The 17,576-nt window shown below is 38.4% G+C and overlaps 1 protein-coding gene across 5 annotated transcripts in view; it reads left to right on the top strand.

Annotated features, from left to right (window-relative positions):
* Window positions 1-17,576, top strand: part of MCF2 (MCF.2 cell line derived transforming sequence) — a 70,246-nt gene that overhangs the window by 23,014 nt on the left and 29,656 nt on the right. For 4 of the 5 annotated variants that reach the window (XM_040999490.1, XM_040999493.1, XM_040999489.1 and 1 more), the window contains 7 exons: window positions 3,808-3,927; window positions 4,671-4,787; window positions 6,786-6,935; window positions 9,096-9,223; window positions 9,540-9,654; window positions 14,277-14,396; window positions 16,794-16,985. In XM_040999490.1, coding sequence (XP_040855424.1) covers window positions 3,808-3,927; window positions 4,671-4,787; window positions 6,786-6,935; window positions 9,096-9,223; window positions 9,540-9,654; window positions 14,277-14,396; window positions 16,794-16,985 — 942 coding nt within the window. The remainder of the gene's footprint in view (window positions 1-3,807; window positions 3,928-4,670; window positions 4,788-6,785; window positions 6,936-9,095; window positions 9,224-9,539; window positions 9,655-14,276; window positions 14,397-16,793; window positions 16,986-17,576) is intronic. The other variant, XM_040999492.1, reaches the window with a different exon arrangement.

A 17,576-nucleotide genomic window follows, 5' to 3' on the forward strand; every position in this document is an offset into this window, starting at 1 on the left:
AGGCACATGAGTGTCTTGGGCTTGCAGATGTTCAGTAGCAGGTCCTTATACTTATACTCATTAACAAAATACTGGAGAATGTGACAATAAGGAAAATAAGAGAGAAAAGATGATGAAATCAGATTGAACTACAATCCATACAGTAATAACAAATAATTTTGCTTTAAATGTTGACAAAATTAGTGGCTGGCATTGTGGTATAACAAGCTAAGCTGGTGCCTGTACTTCCAAAGCCCATATAGGTGCCAGATCGATTCCTGGGTTCTCCACTTCCCATTCAGCTCCCAGCTAATGCACCAGGGAAAGTAATGGGAGATGGCCAAAGTCCTTGGGACCCTGAAGTCATTCGGGACACCAGATGAAGCTCCGGACCCACAAAGACAAATCATAATCTCCTTTATATGGGGGAGCTAAAAAATAGAAAAACAAGCAAAAAACCCTAAGACTAAGAAAAAAGAACTGTCTGTCTTGTTACCTTCTGCTGTAGAGTAGTATCCTCAACATCTTCCTGCCTGAGCACTGGTTTGACTAGTACTACGGCAGGAATGTGTTCTGCTTACATCAGTGTTTCATGTTAACACATGGCCAAACACTCTACTCACTGCTTCTCTTTGTGTGTTGGAAGGTTGGGGCCTTGGGATTTGATAACCATTTTTTTTTTCTTCTGAAAGGTTTAGTTATTTTTATTGGAAAAGTCAGATTTATAGAGAGGAGGGACAGAAAAATTTCCATCTGCTGGTTCACTCCCCAAGTGGGCTGCAATGGCCAGAGCTGAGCTGATTTGAAACCAGGAGGCAGAAGCTTTTTCCAGGTCTCCCATGTAGGTGCAGGGTTCCAAGGCTTTGGGCTGTCATCTACTGCTTTCTCAGGCCACAAGCAGGAAGCTGGATGGGAGATGTGACAGCTGGGATAGGAACCAGCGCCCATAAGGGAACCCAGCACATGCAAGCAAGGCGAGCACTTCTGCCACTAGGCTATTGCACTGGGCCCCTTGATAGCCATTCTTAGAATCAGTATTTGATTTCTCCATGAAAGGAGCTGAATTGGAAGTGGATTCGCTAGCAGATGAACTGGGGCCCATATAGAATGTCAGCATAGCAGGAAGCAGCATTGTGGGCTTGGCTACCATGTGGGAACCTGCTTGTATTCTTTCCCCTTCTCAAAGCCAAAGTGATGATTTGAATGTGGATCAGACCTTGCTGTTCTCTACTCAATACCACTTAGAGACTCTTTAATTTCGGTGAAAAAGACAACACAAAAACAGAAACTTAGTATCTTTTCCAATGTGGCTCCTTAGCTCCTTTCCATTCCATCATGTGTTCTGTACAGCACCATCTTCCTCTAGCTTCACTGAACAGACCTCTTCTAGAGGCGGTGGAATTTAATGACTAAGAGCACACATTTAGGTGTAAATCAAGGTGTCACGAGCTGGGACAAGTTATACCTAAATTAACTGAGCCTCACCTTATTTGTAAAAGGTGCCAGCTATTTCCTTTATGGGATTATTATGAGGAGGAAAATGTGACTGTGTTGGCAAAATACTTGGCATAAAGCAAGTATTTAATAATTTATGATTTATTATTACTGTCATCCATGTTATTCCAGCCCTTAGTAATTTTATATATTGCCCTTCATTTTGTCTTTTGAATCCCTTCATATAACTATTAGTTTTGACTGGCTACTATGTTCTTTCACTGTCCTAAACCGGGGCAATACTTGGGAGCTAGAGTAGTGTTCTGATCCAGTTAGTTCCTCTCTGTGATTTCAATCTTTTTTGTTCTTTCTCTAGCAGGCTTTGTACTACCATTTCCCCTTGTATATTAAACTAGTCCCTGTTACATTTATCAATGCCTCATGCTATGAAATTCTTGATTGCAGGGCCCGGTCTCCCAAGGGTTGAGAGCTTAAAAACAGCTTCATTTGTTTCTCAAGAGGTGTAGCAGGAGGTGCAATCTTAGCATGACACATTTAGCCCCCGGCTTAACCTCAAGTTCCTGCTTCCTGATTGTCAAGTTATGCCCCCCGGGGATTTTAGGACAGCCGCTTGAGCATTGGATAAATACTGAGAGGAACTAGGCAGAGTATAAAAGGCAGCGTGGAGTTTCAATAAACGGCATTATCCTTACACGAATGACCCAGTGTGTGTCTTCTTTTCAACCCTAGTCCCTCCTCTCGGCTCCAGATACACGGTGACCCGGGCTTTGTCAGCACTTGATTACTAAGGGACTGTGCTATTAGACTGCCATTCTCTTACAAATTGTGTAGGGATTACATAGATCTGTGTACAATTGTTGGCTAACAATGCTTGGAATCATCTATTTACAATTTTTGGAATGGGCACATACATAATTTTTGGTAAATGTTGCTTGGATGAAAATAAAATATGTTTCCACTCCATAGTACATTTTCCTTTAAAAGAATTTTAAATTTATTTTATTATTCCAGAATTTTCCTTCCCTCCTCCTCAAATTCCCATCCTCCATTGACTTCTCCCATATCAGTACAATAATATAGTCCTTTATAATCAGTTGTACATTCATCATTCTGTTATTTAAGTGTATCCTGACATTGTAAGCATGGACAATGGCAGGGTCCAGCATCCTATTGTCAAGATACATTCAACAGTTTCATTGGGAGTTCAATTTTGATTTGGAAGTAGAGATGCACACTGCATCTTCACAGAGTATCTTCATTGTATCTTCACATGAGCATGTGATCATATAGTTACTATACATCCTCTTAAATGAAAAACCATAAAACATGATAAACAACAGAGAGAAAAATAGAAAATTTACAGCATGAAGTTAAATATGCTGTTGAATGACTAATGTTTTGCTGAAAAAATGAAAATCAAAAACCTTCCTGAAGCAAATGCTGCTATTGTATGTTCTATGAGCCAGTGTGGAAATTAACAAGAAAAACAACAATTTTGTTTTTTGAATGAATAAAAATAAAAATATGTCAATCCCCCTGAGATGTAGCAAAAACAGTATTGAAAGGGCTGTTGACCTCGTATTTTGCGTGAAGGTTGCCTTATGTCAAAGAGAACATGTGCTATTTTTCCTTTTGGTATTGACTTATTTCACTGAGCATAATGGTCTCTGCTTTGGACCATTTGGTTGCAAATGGTAGAGTTTCATTCTTTCAAATGGCTGAGTAGTATTCCATGGAGTGGATGTACCACAGTTTCTTTATCCACTCCACTTTTGAAGGGCATCTGGGTGGTTTCCATGTCTTTGCTATTGTAGACTGTGCTGCTGTAAATATGGGATTACAGATTCTTTTCTCATATGCAAATTTCATTTCCTTTGGATATGTTCTGAGGAGCTGGACTATTTATTTTGTAAAAGCATAGAGCCCTCTTTGTTTTTTTAGGGCTATCCTAGAAGCCTCTCTCCTTATTTTATTTATTTTCTTGGGAAACAAATGAAATGCGAATTCAGATGATTAGTTTTAAAATGAAATTTTAGAGTTTAATTCTTCATAACTTGGAATCTACTTGTAAAGTGTGAGAAAAGTCCATGCAAAGAACATTTTAAGGATTAATTCTGATAACCTTGCCATATTTTTATTTCTGTTTCCATGTTTTTAGATTTTATCAATCTCCATTTTAATGTGTTGGATTTTTATTGGCTTTTATAGCTTTAACGCTGTTTCCTTTAGTTATGTCTTTTCTGATACATACCCAATTGAGTGTGCTTTTTTCTTGACTTTATTATTCTTCTCCCCTCCACTCCCCTTCCGTTTCCTCTCCCTTCCTTCCCTTCTCTTCCCTCCCTCCACCCCTCCCCCTTTTTTTTCCTACAGGCTTCCTTCCCTGGGAACTTGCACTTGGTTTTGGTTTTACGTCCTACCAGTTTTCTTCAACGAACTTTCACAGATATTGGATTCCGGTTCAGTCAGGAAGATTTCATGCTCAAATTACCGGTAACAGTATTTTATTTAAATGTTTTTGTGAGGCTTTTGTGCAATGATGTTTGTCTCAATGTTCCCAGCTAACATTTAAAATAAAAAAATAAAATTTGACTTGTAAAAATGTAAATTCTGTTTTCACTGCTAAAAATGGAATGGATTCATCCATTTAAAAAGCAATTCTTCCTGAAAAAGATATGTACCATACATTTTATATATGTATATGTGTGCATTTATGTATAAATACATCTATGTGTGTACAATCAAGACCTTTTATTTTTAGTAAGAATAATTATGTGACTTTTTATGTGAATTCCCATGTACTTATGTCCTAAACTAATTCAGAGTTGTGTTTTTTTTGTTGTTTCAGAAAGATATTTTTATATGTTTTAGAATTAGTGATAGAGTGCTTAAGAATTTTGATTTTTTTTGAAAAAAAAATCAGACTATTTTGGTAAATAATCAGTTTTTCACAGAAGGCCCTTTTACTTTGTTCTGGGCAAATGGTAATTCTTTCAGAAGTTTGAGCTTGAGCAATGCAAACTCCTAAATGACTAGGATAAAGTTTCCATGGAGAACAATCAAGCTTTGTGGAGAAATGTTTTGTAATAAAAACAGTTATAACCCAAAGAAGATCCTGCCTATAAGTCTGGAGGCAAGTGCAGGAAAGAACTGCTAGAACCATTTATGAAAGCTAATTTTCTGCTAAATGTTTGCTTAAAATCATTTTACAGTATTTTTCTTGCTTATTTATATAGGTTGTTATGCTGAGCTCAGTTAGTGATTTGCTGACATACATTGATGACAAGCAGTTAACCCCTGAGTTAGGCGGCACCTTGCAGTACTGCCACAGTGAATGGATCATCTTCAGAAATGTATGTTGTTTTTGACCTTCCTGTAGAGCGTATAATTCATGTTAACCTTTGACCTATTCTAGACATTTTTCCTATTTGTGAACAACAGATTTTTGGGTCTCCTGTTTTTCAAGTATGCATATATATATGTATGTATGAATATATATATGTCAACATCTTGATTTTTTCTATAGGAAATATCTGCAAAAGATGAAGAGTCATTGGGGGTGACAATTGAAGGAGAGACCTAGGGAATAAGGAGGTCAAATTCTGCCTGTGGCTGTGTAGATACCTGAAGACACAGAGGCTTTGGGTTCAAATCCGGAGACTACTGATTTTTACCACTCTGAATATTTTCCCAACTATGTAAAATGGGAATACTACCTTGCCTCCTAGCGATGCTAGAATGATTGTTTAGCACAATGCTCAACATATGGCAATCAATTAATGTCATTTTATTAATTTTATCATCCTAGTGATGTTCCTGAGGTAATCAGTTTTGAAGCAGAGTGTTTCTGTTTTAGAAATTTACAAAATTGTGCTCGCTTCAGCAGCACATATACTAGAAATTTACAAATACATCTGTGCACTGCCCAGGTGTGAGTCTGTGTTTTAAACAACATGTGATCACTGTAGTTTGCCTTTTACTCTGCGAGTGGTCAAATCCCATAGATAAAGGAATCCTTTGGAAGGAAATACTGTGCATGATATCATGGTTGCATTTTCCTCCCCCACTTTCTTCATCTGGTAGTTGTGTCGATAATTCAGGCAACGCTGTATTCATTCAAAAACTCATCCAGCTGTATGAAGGTGTAGTCCAGTTATCCAGCCATCTTTTGCCTTTATTACCTATAAAGTTGCAAATAAAAGTGCAGATACCTTGACATATGTGAGAAACAAACGGAGCCTGGTCTCTATGTTTCTGTGAGTAGTTGATTTTGGAACAAATTGCACAACAAACCCTTACTGTCATTCCAGTGCAATAGAACTTTTGAGATGATACTTTCATATCTGCCATAGTACCAGAAATGAACTGTTTTGACAAATTGTTTTCCTATTTCCTTAGACCATCACCTTATTTTGAATGTTAATGCTTGCTCATAAATGATAACAAAAACTGTTCTCATCGTTCAGCAAAAGTGAAGTTGATATAAAACAGTTGTGCCAATTGCACAGGCAAACAGATAAGGAAACCCCTGATTTCCCAGGGCATAAAGTCAATTGCTCAGTACTTGGCCTTTAAGAATAGGTTTTCTCTGCCCTTTCCAGGATGTTGTACAAAGTGCTAAAATAAAGGGAAATTATGTACATTAGCCCAAAAGCACAACATTAAAATAATGTCAAATTAATTTTTTTAAAGATTTATTTATTTTTATTACAAAGGCAGATATACAGAGAGGAGGAGGGACAGAGAGGAAGATCTTCCGTCCGATGTTTCACTCCCCAAGTGAGCGCAACGGCCGATGCTATGCCGATCTGAAGCCAGGATCCTCTTCCGGGTCTCCCATGCGGGTGCAGGGTCCCAAAGCTTTGGGCCGTCCTCGACTGCTTTCCTGGGCCACGGCAGGGAGCTGGATGGGAAGCGGGGCTGGCAGGATTAGAACCAGCGCCCATATGGGATCCCGGCGCATTGAAGGCGAGGACTTTAACCACCAGGCCAAGCTGCTGGGCCCAATAATGTCAAATTAAAAGTTCTTCCAAAAAATAAAAAAGAAAAACAAACAAACAAAGAATAGGTTTTCTAAAAACCAAAAGAAGTTTTCATTAGTATCCAATAAATAAATATGGAAGTTTGGATAAAAAACCATCCAAAGAAGACTTTTGGCCTCACTTGAAGTTTGTTAGAGGCTTAGGTGCAGGATTAAGAGCTGATTGCCAAAGGCAGGGCCAAATTTGATTAGCACATGCGTGTTCATTGTTTCCATGTTGCTTGTTATGCCGCGAATACGACCGCTGATCCGTGTTTTGCTATGCTGGCAGAGTTTCCATGGAATGAAAAGAATCACTGGCTCTTTGCAGGCTATAGAAAATTTTGCCCTCACAGTGAAAGAAATGGCTCAGATGTTACAATCTTTCGGAACTGAATTGGCTGAGACTGAACTACCGGATGATGTTTCGGCAATAGAAGAAATTCTTGGAGTTCGTGCCGAAAAGTATCACCTGCTGAAGGTATTGTTTAAGACTGGACAGACCAAAGTCTTCAGTAGTTTTTTTTTCTGGAGAAGTGTTTAGTATATCCATTTTATGCAATTATGTAAAAGCAGAAAAAAGAGAAATAGTATTAAAAACTTTAAAAATAAAAATTTGCAGGACAAGAATATCCGTGATATGGTATGTATAAGTATTCCTTTTGTGAATGGTATATGATCTTGTGAAATTATTCATTTGCAAATAGAGTAATTTTTAGATGCTCCAGAATAGGAATTCTACAATTGCTTTCTTTTTAGCTATGTGTCCTTTATGGAAAGGCCTTTTAATTGGAAGGAAGGGTAAATAGCAATATAAAACCAGGTGTTTTGTTTTGTCCTCCACCAGAAGTACGGTGTGAGATGGGAGAATAACCTGAAGGGTCGGGAGGCCTGATTTTTCACGCTATCTGCCATAAGCTTGTACTGTCATCAAGACAACGTTTCTCAGTTGATTTTTTTTCCCGCTAGTTTAAAATTTTTTTTTTTACTTGAGAGAGACAGAGGGTTTCTTCCATTTCCCAAATGCTTGCAACAAGCAGAACTGAGCGAGTCTGAATGTGTGGTCTCTGGCTTTGGGACTCAGGCAGTCTGATATAGGCTGTGGGTGTTCCCAGGCAGCAATCTAAATATTGCACCAAATGCTTACTCAGTTTCTATTACTTCTTGATTGTTTTAAAATACAACAGACCTCTTCTGCCTAGTTCTGTCTGGAGCGCTGGATTGTGAAGAATTCTGAGTTTCATTTTGGAAATTAGCAAATACAACCACCTGTCTGAAGTATAATTGCCGAGTGCCCTGGCAGATTCAAGCTTAGTATAGAGATGATATGTGTAAGAAGGAAACTGAATTTTCAAATCATTTATCTAAAAACAAAACTCTAAAGGAAAAGATGTTCTGCTCCTCACAGAGCTCCTTGGCAATTTTCTTAGTTTCTGAGATTCAGCTTCTTTATGGTTACTGGGAGGTGGGTGTTGCTGCTTCTAGTATATAGACACATGCCTTACAACTGGAGACCATGAGGACGAAAAGAAGCAAAATACATTGTATTTAAATAACTTTTGGCACACAGTTGGCCCTTCTTAAATATTAATTCTTAATATTTATGTTCTTAACTCACATCAGTGGTGGTCTCATGGAACTTGTTCTGCCACTATATCTGTATGTATATATATGTGTGTGTGTAAATTTTGGGGCACAGGATTGGTCCTTGGAGCTACTGAAGGAGATCCTAGATCCATTTTCAGATATGTAAAGAAAGTTTCTGTTCTTGAATCACTTTCCAATGGTAAGACCTTATAAGTACAGGCATATGCTTCATGACAAATGAATTATATTCCAAATGTAAAGCAAGAGAAGATGTAAGACAGGGAGTGGATGGTGACAATATTAATAAGAAAAGCATTCAGCAGTATGTGAATATGCATTAAAACTTATTTGTATCCATGCTTTCTAGTGTAGCAGTCGTTATTGTGCTGTTATTGCTCTATTTGCATATAGAAAATATTAACAGGGAGTGTGCTGTTTGCCTAGCAGTTAAGATGGCCATGTCTCATAGCAGAGTGCTTGTGTTTAATTCCTGGCTCCAGCGCCTGACTCCAGCTTCCTGCCAATGTGGACTCTGGGAGGTACCAGTGATGGTTCATGGACTTGAGTCCCTGCCACCACATGGAAAACCTAGATAAAGTTCCCAGCATCTTCATTCCCATTGGAGGGTTATTGTTGTTATCTAGGGGAGTGAATCAGCTGATGTTCTGTCTGTCTGGCTCATTTTTTTCTTTCTACCTCAAATAAATAAATAAATTTCAGAATTGTTAACAGAATACGATGAGACAGATGATTATTATAACTTCCACCAGTGAGTGACTGCACAGCAGAGCAAACAATACTTTGGCCCGTGACTATCTTGTGAAAGAGCGACTGCAATATCCGTTTGGAACGCAAGGACTTCTTGCATCCTGACAGCTTTTGGTTCTGTGGCACTGAGGCATTCTTTGATTTGTTTGGGGCAGTTATGAAAGCCAAAGGGCATTCTTGGATGGCTGCTTCTTGTCTGTATGCCACAGGTGTATATTTCCTTCTCTGTAAGCCCATCAGGTAAGGTGATTAATTGGCTGATACATCCTATTTTACCTTTATACAGAATGATCTTACAGCAGTTACCAAAGAAGGAAGAATTCTGCTGTCAAATCTGGAAGTGCCTGGAGAAACTGTCAGCTCAAGCCTTGAACGTCATCAGCAAATAAGTGGTGACTGGCAAACTGTTAATAAGTAAGCATTCTCTTTTTGGCTTAGAGTTAACTATTATATATTTTTCAAGAAGAATTATACATTATTGTTGCATTCTTGGAGGTGTGAAAGTATTCCTGGACCTCTGGGAATCTGAGAATTTTTTTCCAGGGCTTTCCTTCCAAAATGAGCTTGTTTAACAGAATAAGTTCTATGGACATTGATTATCACTGTTTATCAAGTGGACTGAGTCATAGACCATGCTTTGCCTATAATTCTTAATGTCCTAAGCAGATCGAACTACATTCCTCCAAAACGGATGGAATTTGAAAGAGTTCTTTGACTTTTCTTTGTTAAGATTGCTGGCACAAGTACATGATATGGAGACAGCTTTTGATGGATTTTGGGAAAAACACCAATTAAAGATGGAGCAGTATCTGCAACTATGGAAATTTGAACAAGATTTTCAAGAGGTCAGTTAAAACGTTTCTTTTCATTGTCTCAGAGATTTTTTTAAAAGTTATTTATTTTTATTGGAAAGGCCGATACACTGAGAGAAGGGGTGACAGAGAGAAAGATCTTCCATCTGCTGGTTCATTCCCAAAATGGCCGCAACGACTGGAGCTGAGTCTATCAGGAGCCAGGAGCCAGGAGCTTCTTCTGGGTCTCCCACGTGGGTAGAGGGTTCCAGTGCTCTGTCCTCAACTGTTTTCCCAGGCCACAGGCAGGGAGCTGGATGGGAAATGTAGCAGCTGAGATACAAACCGGCACCCATATGGGACCCTGGCACATGAAGGCGAGGAGCATTAGACTACTGCGCCAGGCCCAATCTCAGAGATTCTTAAGCTTTGATAATCTGAAACCTAATCTTGTTAGATGTCTACAGCTATGCAGTGATTTAAAAAAAAAAAAGAATGAGTGAACCTTGACTTTAAATGATGAAAAAGTTCACTGAAGTTTGTGGATTTCTCCTCCCTTTGACTTACTAATTTCCTATGAGGAAGTGCTGAAACACCAACATGTACGACAAGGACAAACTCACTCTCTACATTGAGTCTTGTTATTCAAATGTATTTTGGGCACAAGGTGCTTTCATATGTTGAGTAGCTTTGAAAGGATATAATAACTTCTTCCTTGTTTTTTTTTTAACTGTTTTAAATTTTACTTATTTATTTATTTTAAGTTTTATGGTACAATTCCATAGGTCTGGGATTCCCCACCCTCCAAATCCCAACTGCCTCACTGATTTTTCCCCATATTGTTATAATAGTGTAGTCCTTCATAAGCAGTCATAAGTCCATCAGTCTGTTATTTAAGTGTGTCCTGACATTGCTGGTACAGACAATGTCAGACAGTGCAGCATCCCATTGTCTAGAGGTCTAACAGTTTCATTGCGAGTTTATCTTTGATTTGGAAGTAGGGATGCATATTGCATTGTATCTTCACATCTGGATATGGTAGTCTCTCTTATGCCATCAGTATACATTCCCTTAAATGAGAAACTATGAAACAAAGTCAACAACTGGTATGAAAAACCAAAAAATTTACAGCACCATGGAGTCAAAAAACACACCACCGAATAACCAATGCATGGGTGAAACAAAGAAACACAAAGCCTCTTGGGTAAAATGATGCCACAGTGCGATCCATGAGCCAGTGATGAATTTGACAAGAGAAAAGAAAGTATTTGGAAGAAATGAAAGTAAAAACAAAAACATCAAAACATGTGGGATACAGCAAAAAACAGTATGGAAAAGGCTGTTGATTTTATAATTTGCTTGATGGCTGCCTTAGATCAGAGAGAACATATGGTATTTTTCTTTTTGGGATTGACTTATTTCATTGAACATAATGGTCTCTAGTTGGTATCTTGGTTTTTAAAAAGCACATATCATGCTGATCATGTGACCTAAAGAACATTTTTGTTTCTGATATAGCGATTTATTTGTGAAAATACTTATAGAGGAAATGAAATCATGTTTCGTTTTGCATTATTTAAAGATTAAAGGTACCCTCCAGTTTGATCCTTAGGGGTAATCCATTGTATACACTTCAGAGACATAGATTTTGTTTCCTTTTTTTTGGCATTCTTCTCCAAGCGCCTCACAATCTCTTTCACAGTATTTGAGCAAGTAGGGCAGGGAAAACTCATTCCTTTTCTCTCTATGTGCCCCACTTGTTTTCAGTCCATGAATTAGTCACTTGCCTGGTGTTTCATTTGTTCTAGCAATATTAGATTGGAGAAGACCAGGACGTTCTGGACACAGAGTTCTGTTACTGACAGTCTTTTTCCATCTTTTGGAATTCTATATTCTTCATAAAGCAAGAGCAGGTTACACTGGTCTTGATCCTTTTAGTTTTATGTGCCTTTGCCCAATTCCCAACCACATATGTGGACAATAGCTGTTTTCCTGAACATTACACGTTGGCTTATGTGTTAATTTGCATCCATACCAAATTCTTCTCCTTTCGTTGTATTCTAGTATGCCAAGTCATAGTTGTTTTTGATCAGTATTTTAATCTCACTCATCAGTTCTGTATCTGACAGTGATGGAACGACAGGTCCTATAGGGTTAGGAATTTACCTTTAAAAAAGTTTGGAGGCTTATAGAAAATTTGCAAACATAAGAAAATCATCGGGCCCGGCACGGTGGCGCAAGTGGTTAAAGGTCCTCGTCTTGCATGCCTGGGATCCCATATGGGCACCGGTTCTAGTCCCGGCAGCCCCGCTTCCCTTCCAGCTCCCTGCTTGTGGCCTGGGAAAGCAGTCGAGGATGGCCCAAAGCTTTGGGACCCTGCACCCGCGTGGGAGACCCGGAAGAGGCTCCTGGCTTCAGATCGGCATAGTATCGACCCGTTGCACTCACTTGGGGAATGAATCATCGGACGGAAGATCTTCCTCTCTGTCTCTCCTCTCTGTATATCTGCCTTTCCAATAAAATAATAATAATAATAAATCTTTAAAAAAAAAAAGAAAATCATCAACAACTTCCCTAGATTAATTTACCGATACTATGTCATGTCATTTCCTTTATCATTTCAGTTGCTTCTCTCAGATATAGGCACATGTATATTTATATAGATATATACATACATACATATTCATTTCTATAATTTTGACCCACTTGGGTATAAGTTACATAAATGATGCCCCCTTCCTTTTAAATACAAGAATATTTTCTTTCCTGTATCAGAGACTTTCAAAAAGCTCGTGAAAAATGTATATTATTAAAAGATTGCATATGGACTGCAAAAATATTTGCTCCAAAATAGATTTTAATATTGTTTCTATGAACTTTTGGAAGCACGCTCTAAAAACCACAGTGGACTCACTATACTTAACAACAATGTGATATTTTTATATTAATCTAGTATTCACTTCTCTTGGCTGAGTCAGTCATGTCCCTTGTGGAATTTCATTTTTCTCTAGGATCCAAACTGGAGGCAGCCAATGCATTAAGTTGTCAGGTTCCTTTAGTATCTTCAAATTTTAAATATTTGTCTTTATGTCATTGACATCCTGAATAGTGCAGTCCTTTTGAAAATATAATCTTTGGGGCCAGTACGGTAGCTTAGCAGCTAAAGTTCTCACCATCGATGCATGGTAATGCCACATGGGTGCCGGTTCTAATCCCGGCAGTCCCGCTTCCCATCCAGCTCCCCGCTTGTGGCCTGGGAAAGCAGTTGAGGACAGCCCAAAGCTTTGGTACCCTGAATCCACATTGCAGCCGCTTGGGGAGTGAATCATCAGACGGAAGATTTTCCTCTCTGTCTCCTCTCTGTATATCTAACTTTCCAATAAAATAATTAGATCTTAAAAAAAGAAAATATCTGCATGTTGAATTTTATTATATTGTTTTGTGATTATATTCCATATATATGTAATCAACTAGAAGAGTGTAACTGAGGGACTCTTGTCAGAGCATGGCTTTTGGGAATGATTGGTGCCCACCTTCTGCCCATGATGGATGAGGATTTTGATTACACCATGAGATTGTTACTGAATTTGTCTAATGTGTGGTTACATTTTTCCTCTTTGTAACTAGTGGAAGATTATTGGGGAGAAAATTTCCACACAAATAGGTTGTTGCTCAGCAACATTTGCCTAGACTTTTAGCATGTATTGGTGTTTCTTGTCTGGACCTGTCTCTTTCACTGTGTGGGTTACAAAAATGGTGATTTGTCCAATCCTATATCAGTGTGCTGCAGGCATTCCGCTAAAACGAGATCTTTCTGTTCTGCTTGTTTGTTGTTTGGTTCATAGGTTTCTACTTTCTCACAGAATGTAATTCATGACTGCTTGAATACTCTATCTTTGTGACATGCCCCAATATTTAAAAAAGGCATTTCCTTACTTTCTTCCATGGATAGGTATTCCAAGCTCATCTTGTAGCTCTTCTGCCTTGGATCATGTAGGATGCTTCGCTTCTTTTCTTATAAGATCAGGGTGAGGGCTGAGTGTGCTGGATTCATTCTTCATTGCACTGCCCACCCACTCTCTCACTCACACACAGACATAGAAACGTACTTGAATGTGTATGTACATGGAAATACAAAGATATTTATGTTTTCTTATAAACATAATGGTATTATATGATTTATCTGTGTTTTTTCAAAGGCAGATTTACAAAGAGAACTTTCATTTGCTATTTCACTCCCCGAATGGCTGCAACACTCAGAGCTGAGCTGATCCAAAGTCAGGAGCCAGAAACTTCTGGGTCTCCCACTTGGGTGCAGGATCCCAAGAACTTGAGACACTCTTTACTGCTTTCTCAGGTGACAGGCAAGGAACTAGATCAGAAGTGGAACAGCCCTGACACAAACTGGCACCCCTATTGGATACTGGCTCTGGCAAGTGTGGGATTAGCTGTAGGGATTACCCACATATTATTATTTTATAAATTATGAGATTTTCATTGATATTCAGGAGGATAATTTATAAGATATTCTACTTCTGTGATTAAATAAGTTTTAGCTTGTGTGTTTTTTCAATATTGACATTTTTCTTTAATAGGATAGCCTACAAAACTTGATCATACAAAGAGGAAGTGTTTTAATATTTTGTATTCTTTTAAAACCTCATTTTATGTTTTAGCTTGTGGCTGAAGTTGAAATTCTACTCAATCAACAAGCAGAGCTGGGTGATGTAGCAGGGACTGCATCTCAAGTGAAACAAAAAATTAAAAAACTGGAAAATTTAGATGAAAATTCTCAGGTAAGATTACATTTGAGATGTTTGCTCTCTCTCTCCAGAGTATAATATTTAACATTTGCAGGATTAAGTTGTATAAATCCTTACTGTGATTAATCTTATAGTAATATTTTGTATAATTGGTACAATGGCATTGATTTATATTTTGTTCAATTTGATGTGCACGGGGGGGGGGGTGCCACTGAGGATGTGCCATGTAAAGGGAGGCTAATGAAATAATGCTATGAATTGTTTCATGACCACAAATAGGAAAAGGGATTTAGAGAAGTTTTAGAGAAGTGTGAAAAGTATCTGAAATGCCGTGTGGTGTTTAGTGATAATGGAAATACACCAAAGCGTAATCAGTAAAGTGATACCTACATGATGTATGCAGTTGAACCAAACCTAGACTCACAGACAGATCTATTTAAATTTTTCTAACTGTGTGACTTGGGGGTAAATTTCTGAGATTTAATGTTATCATCTTTGAAGTGACTTTTGTTTGAATAAGTTATTTTATTTATATGAGGTGAACACATTTTATGTATTTCACAATACAGATTTAGTAGCATAGTGATACTTCCCCCTCTACCCTCACTCCTGCCTGCATCCCCATCCTCTTTCCTCCTTCCTGATTTCTTTTTTGAAGATTTATTCATTTGAAAGAGAGAGAGAGAGAGAGAGAGAGAGAGAGAGAGGAAGAGAGAGAGAGAGAATCTTCTATCCATTGGTTTACTCCTGAAATAGCTGTAAAGGCTGAAGTGGGACAGGATGATCCCCGACGCTCCATCCAGATACCCTATATAGGTGTCATGGGTTCAAGCAGTAGAGCCATCTTCCACTGCCTTCCCAGATGCATTAGCAGGGAGCAGGATAGGAAGTGCAGCAGCTAAATATTGAACTCATGCCCTGATTTGGGCTGTTATCTTTGTAAGCAGTAGTTTTACTTACTGTGCCATAATGCCCAGCACGAAGTATTTTACTTGGTAGAGTGGTGGTAAGGATTCATTTCGATGTGTGTGTACTTAACACCACACTTGTAAGTACTCATGGGGGCAGTTGTCATCATTGCTACTGGTCATCAAGGTTTAACTCAGGGCTTTAATAATGAACTTGGTTCTTTAATAATACACTCTAACTTAACTCTTCTGCTTTGTATGTGAAAGCAAAACTGTGCTTAAGATATTTATCAGCAAGCCAATAGATTTAGTTATAAATCATAAACATGTAAAAGCAAAAATTGGAAGATAGCAGTTGTGATACCCAGTTCTAGAGTTAGGTGATGGATCTCTGTGGGCAATTTACGTAACTTTATGGTCTAGGAGAAGGAAAGGCAAAACTGCTATATAAACTAGGAACCAATCTTTGCTTTAGTTTCTGCTTGCTTTTGATAATTTACTCATTTTTAATTGTGCTAAAAATATGTAACAAAGTTTGCCATATGAACCATTCCTTTGTATTCCATTCCTTATTGTTAAACAGAGTGTTCACTTTCTGTAACACTGAACTGTATATCCATTCAACAGCAGCTCCTCATTTTAGTTCTGGTGTAGCCCTTGTTTTGGGTTTCAGTTTTCTTAATTTAACATAGTCTGTGCTCCTGCTGGGTTTCTGTCACTAAACTTGGGGAGTTGACATTGAATGCAAGATTGCTGTTCCTTTTGACATGGAAACCCTTGAAGATTTGCCTTAGACCTGTTAAGTAGTCAAGTGTTAGGCAACTGTACTGAGATTTCCAAGGCTGTAAGGATAAAACATGCGTTAATATTAAAGATTTATTTGTACTTATTTGAAAGGCATAGTTAGAGGGAGAGACAGGCAGACGGAGGCAGAGGCAGATAGTTTCCATGCACTGATTCACTCCTCACATGGCTGCAATGGTCACGGCTGTGCCAGGCTGAAGTCAGGGTATAGGAGCTTCTCCTTGTCTCCCATGGAGGTGGAGGGGCCTAAGTACTTGAGTTGGGCTATCTTCTGCTACTTTTTCATGCACGTTAATAGGGAACTGGATTGGAAGTAAATCAGCTGGGACTCCGACTGGCGCCCATATAGGATCCTGAGCACTGAAGGTGGTAGATTTACATGCTGCTCCATGATGCTGGCTCCTATGTTAGATTTTGTTTTGCTGTTGTTTTCCTCCATTGATGCATATGGATCTGTTTGAAATCTATACATACCAGGAGAGGCAAATCTTATTCACATTGTGGGCAGGATGATTGATTTTCAGTTTGTATAACTGGAAGTATATGAATTTCTGATGGCCTCACTACTGCAACCGGAAGCATTTTTTTTCAGCCCAGAGAAATAGATCACATCATGTTTTTGCTATTTTTTTCTGCTCAACTTGCTTCTTCATTCAATTTTTTTCTGTACATGCACAGAGATCATGTACTCATTATTTTCTTTCTTTCTTAAAACCAGGATCTATTAGCAAAGGCCCGATTTCTGATACTGCATGGACACAAGCTTGCATCAAATCACCATTATGCACTTGATTTAATTTGCCAGAGGTGCAATGAGTTACGTTATCTTTCTGATATTTTGGTTAATGAGATCCACTCAAAACGGATACAGCTCAGCAGGACCTTCAAAATGCATAAACTGCTACAGCAGGTAGTATGATGCAAAATCATCTATTGTGGAAAAGGAATAGAATTTTTTGGGGTCCTCCTGGTTTGATATACTTTGCCCTTCTACCTCAGAAGACACCCTTTCTCTCCTCAGAGGTTGTACGGTTGGGGTCTAGTGTAGCTTTGGAGCTAAACTTGTAAGACATTTGAAGGACTGAGTTTGATTATTGTCTTTGACTCCATCTACCTATGCAGTATTCATGGCAGATTCAGCCATAGTACATATTTTGCCTTCTCTTTAAAACATTGATGCCTTCCTTTCTATGTTGAGTAAATCTCTGCAGCTTCTACTGGTAATAGTTTGCACTGAGAACTTTAAAAAGACTAGGGGGTATGTTGCAGAACCTGAAACTTCTTTCACATTTCATATTACAGCATATAATAAGATAAAAGAAATAGTGACTGGAAAATACTACCCCCTGATTTGTGGGTCTGAACACATTCATGATTAGGCAGGGACTCAAAATGTCACTCCATAGATGGAATACAAAATAGGGTTATCACTTCTAGGCATCATGTCTAAGCACAGACATTTCATCTGGGAAGGAATATCTTACCCTTGTCCTCAGCCACC

Source organism: Ochotona curzoniae, unplaced genomic scaffold (genome assembly GCF_017591425.1).
Source record: "Ochotona curzoniae isolate NIBS_2020 unplaced genomic scaffold, NIBS_Ocur_1.0 scaffold_1852, whole genome shotgun sequence".
NCBI lineage: Eukaryota > Metazoa > Chordata > Mammalia > Lagomorpha > Ochotonidae > Ochotona > Ochotona curzoniae.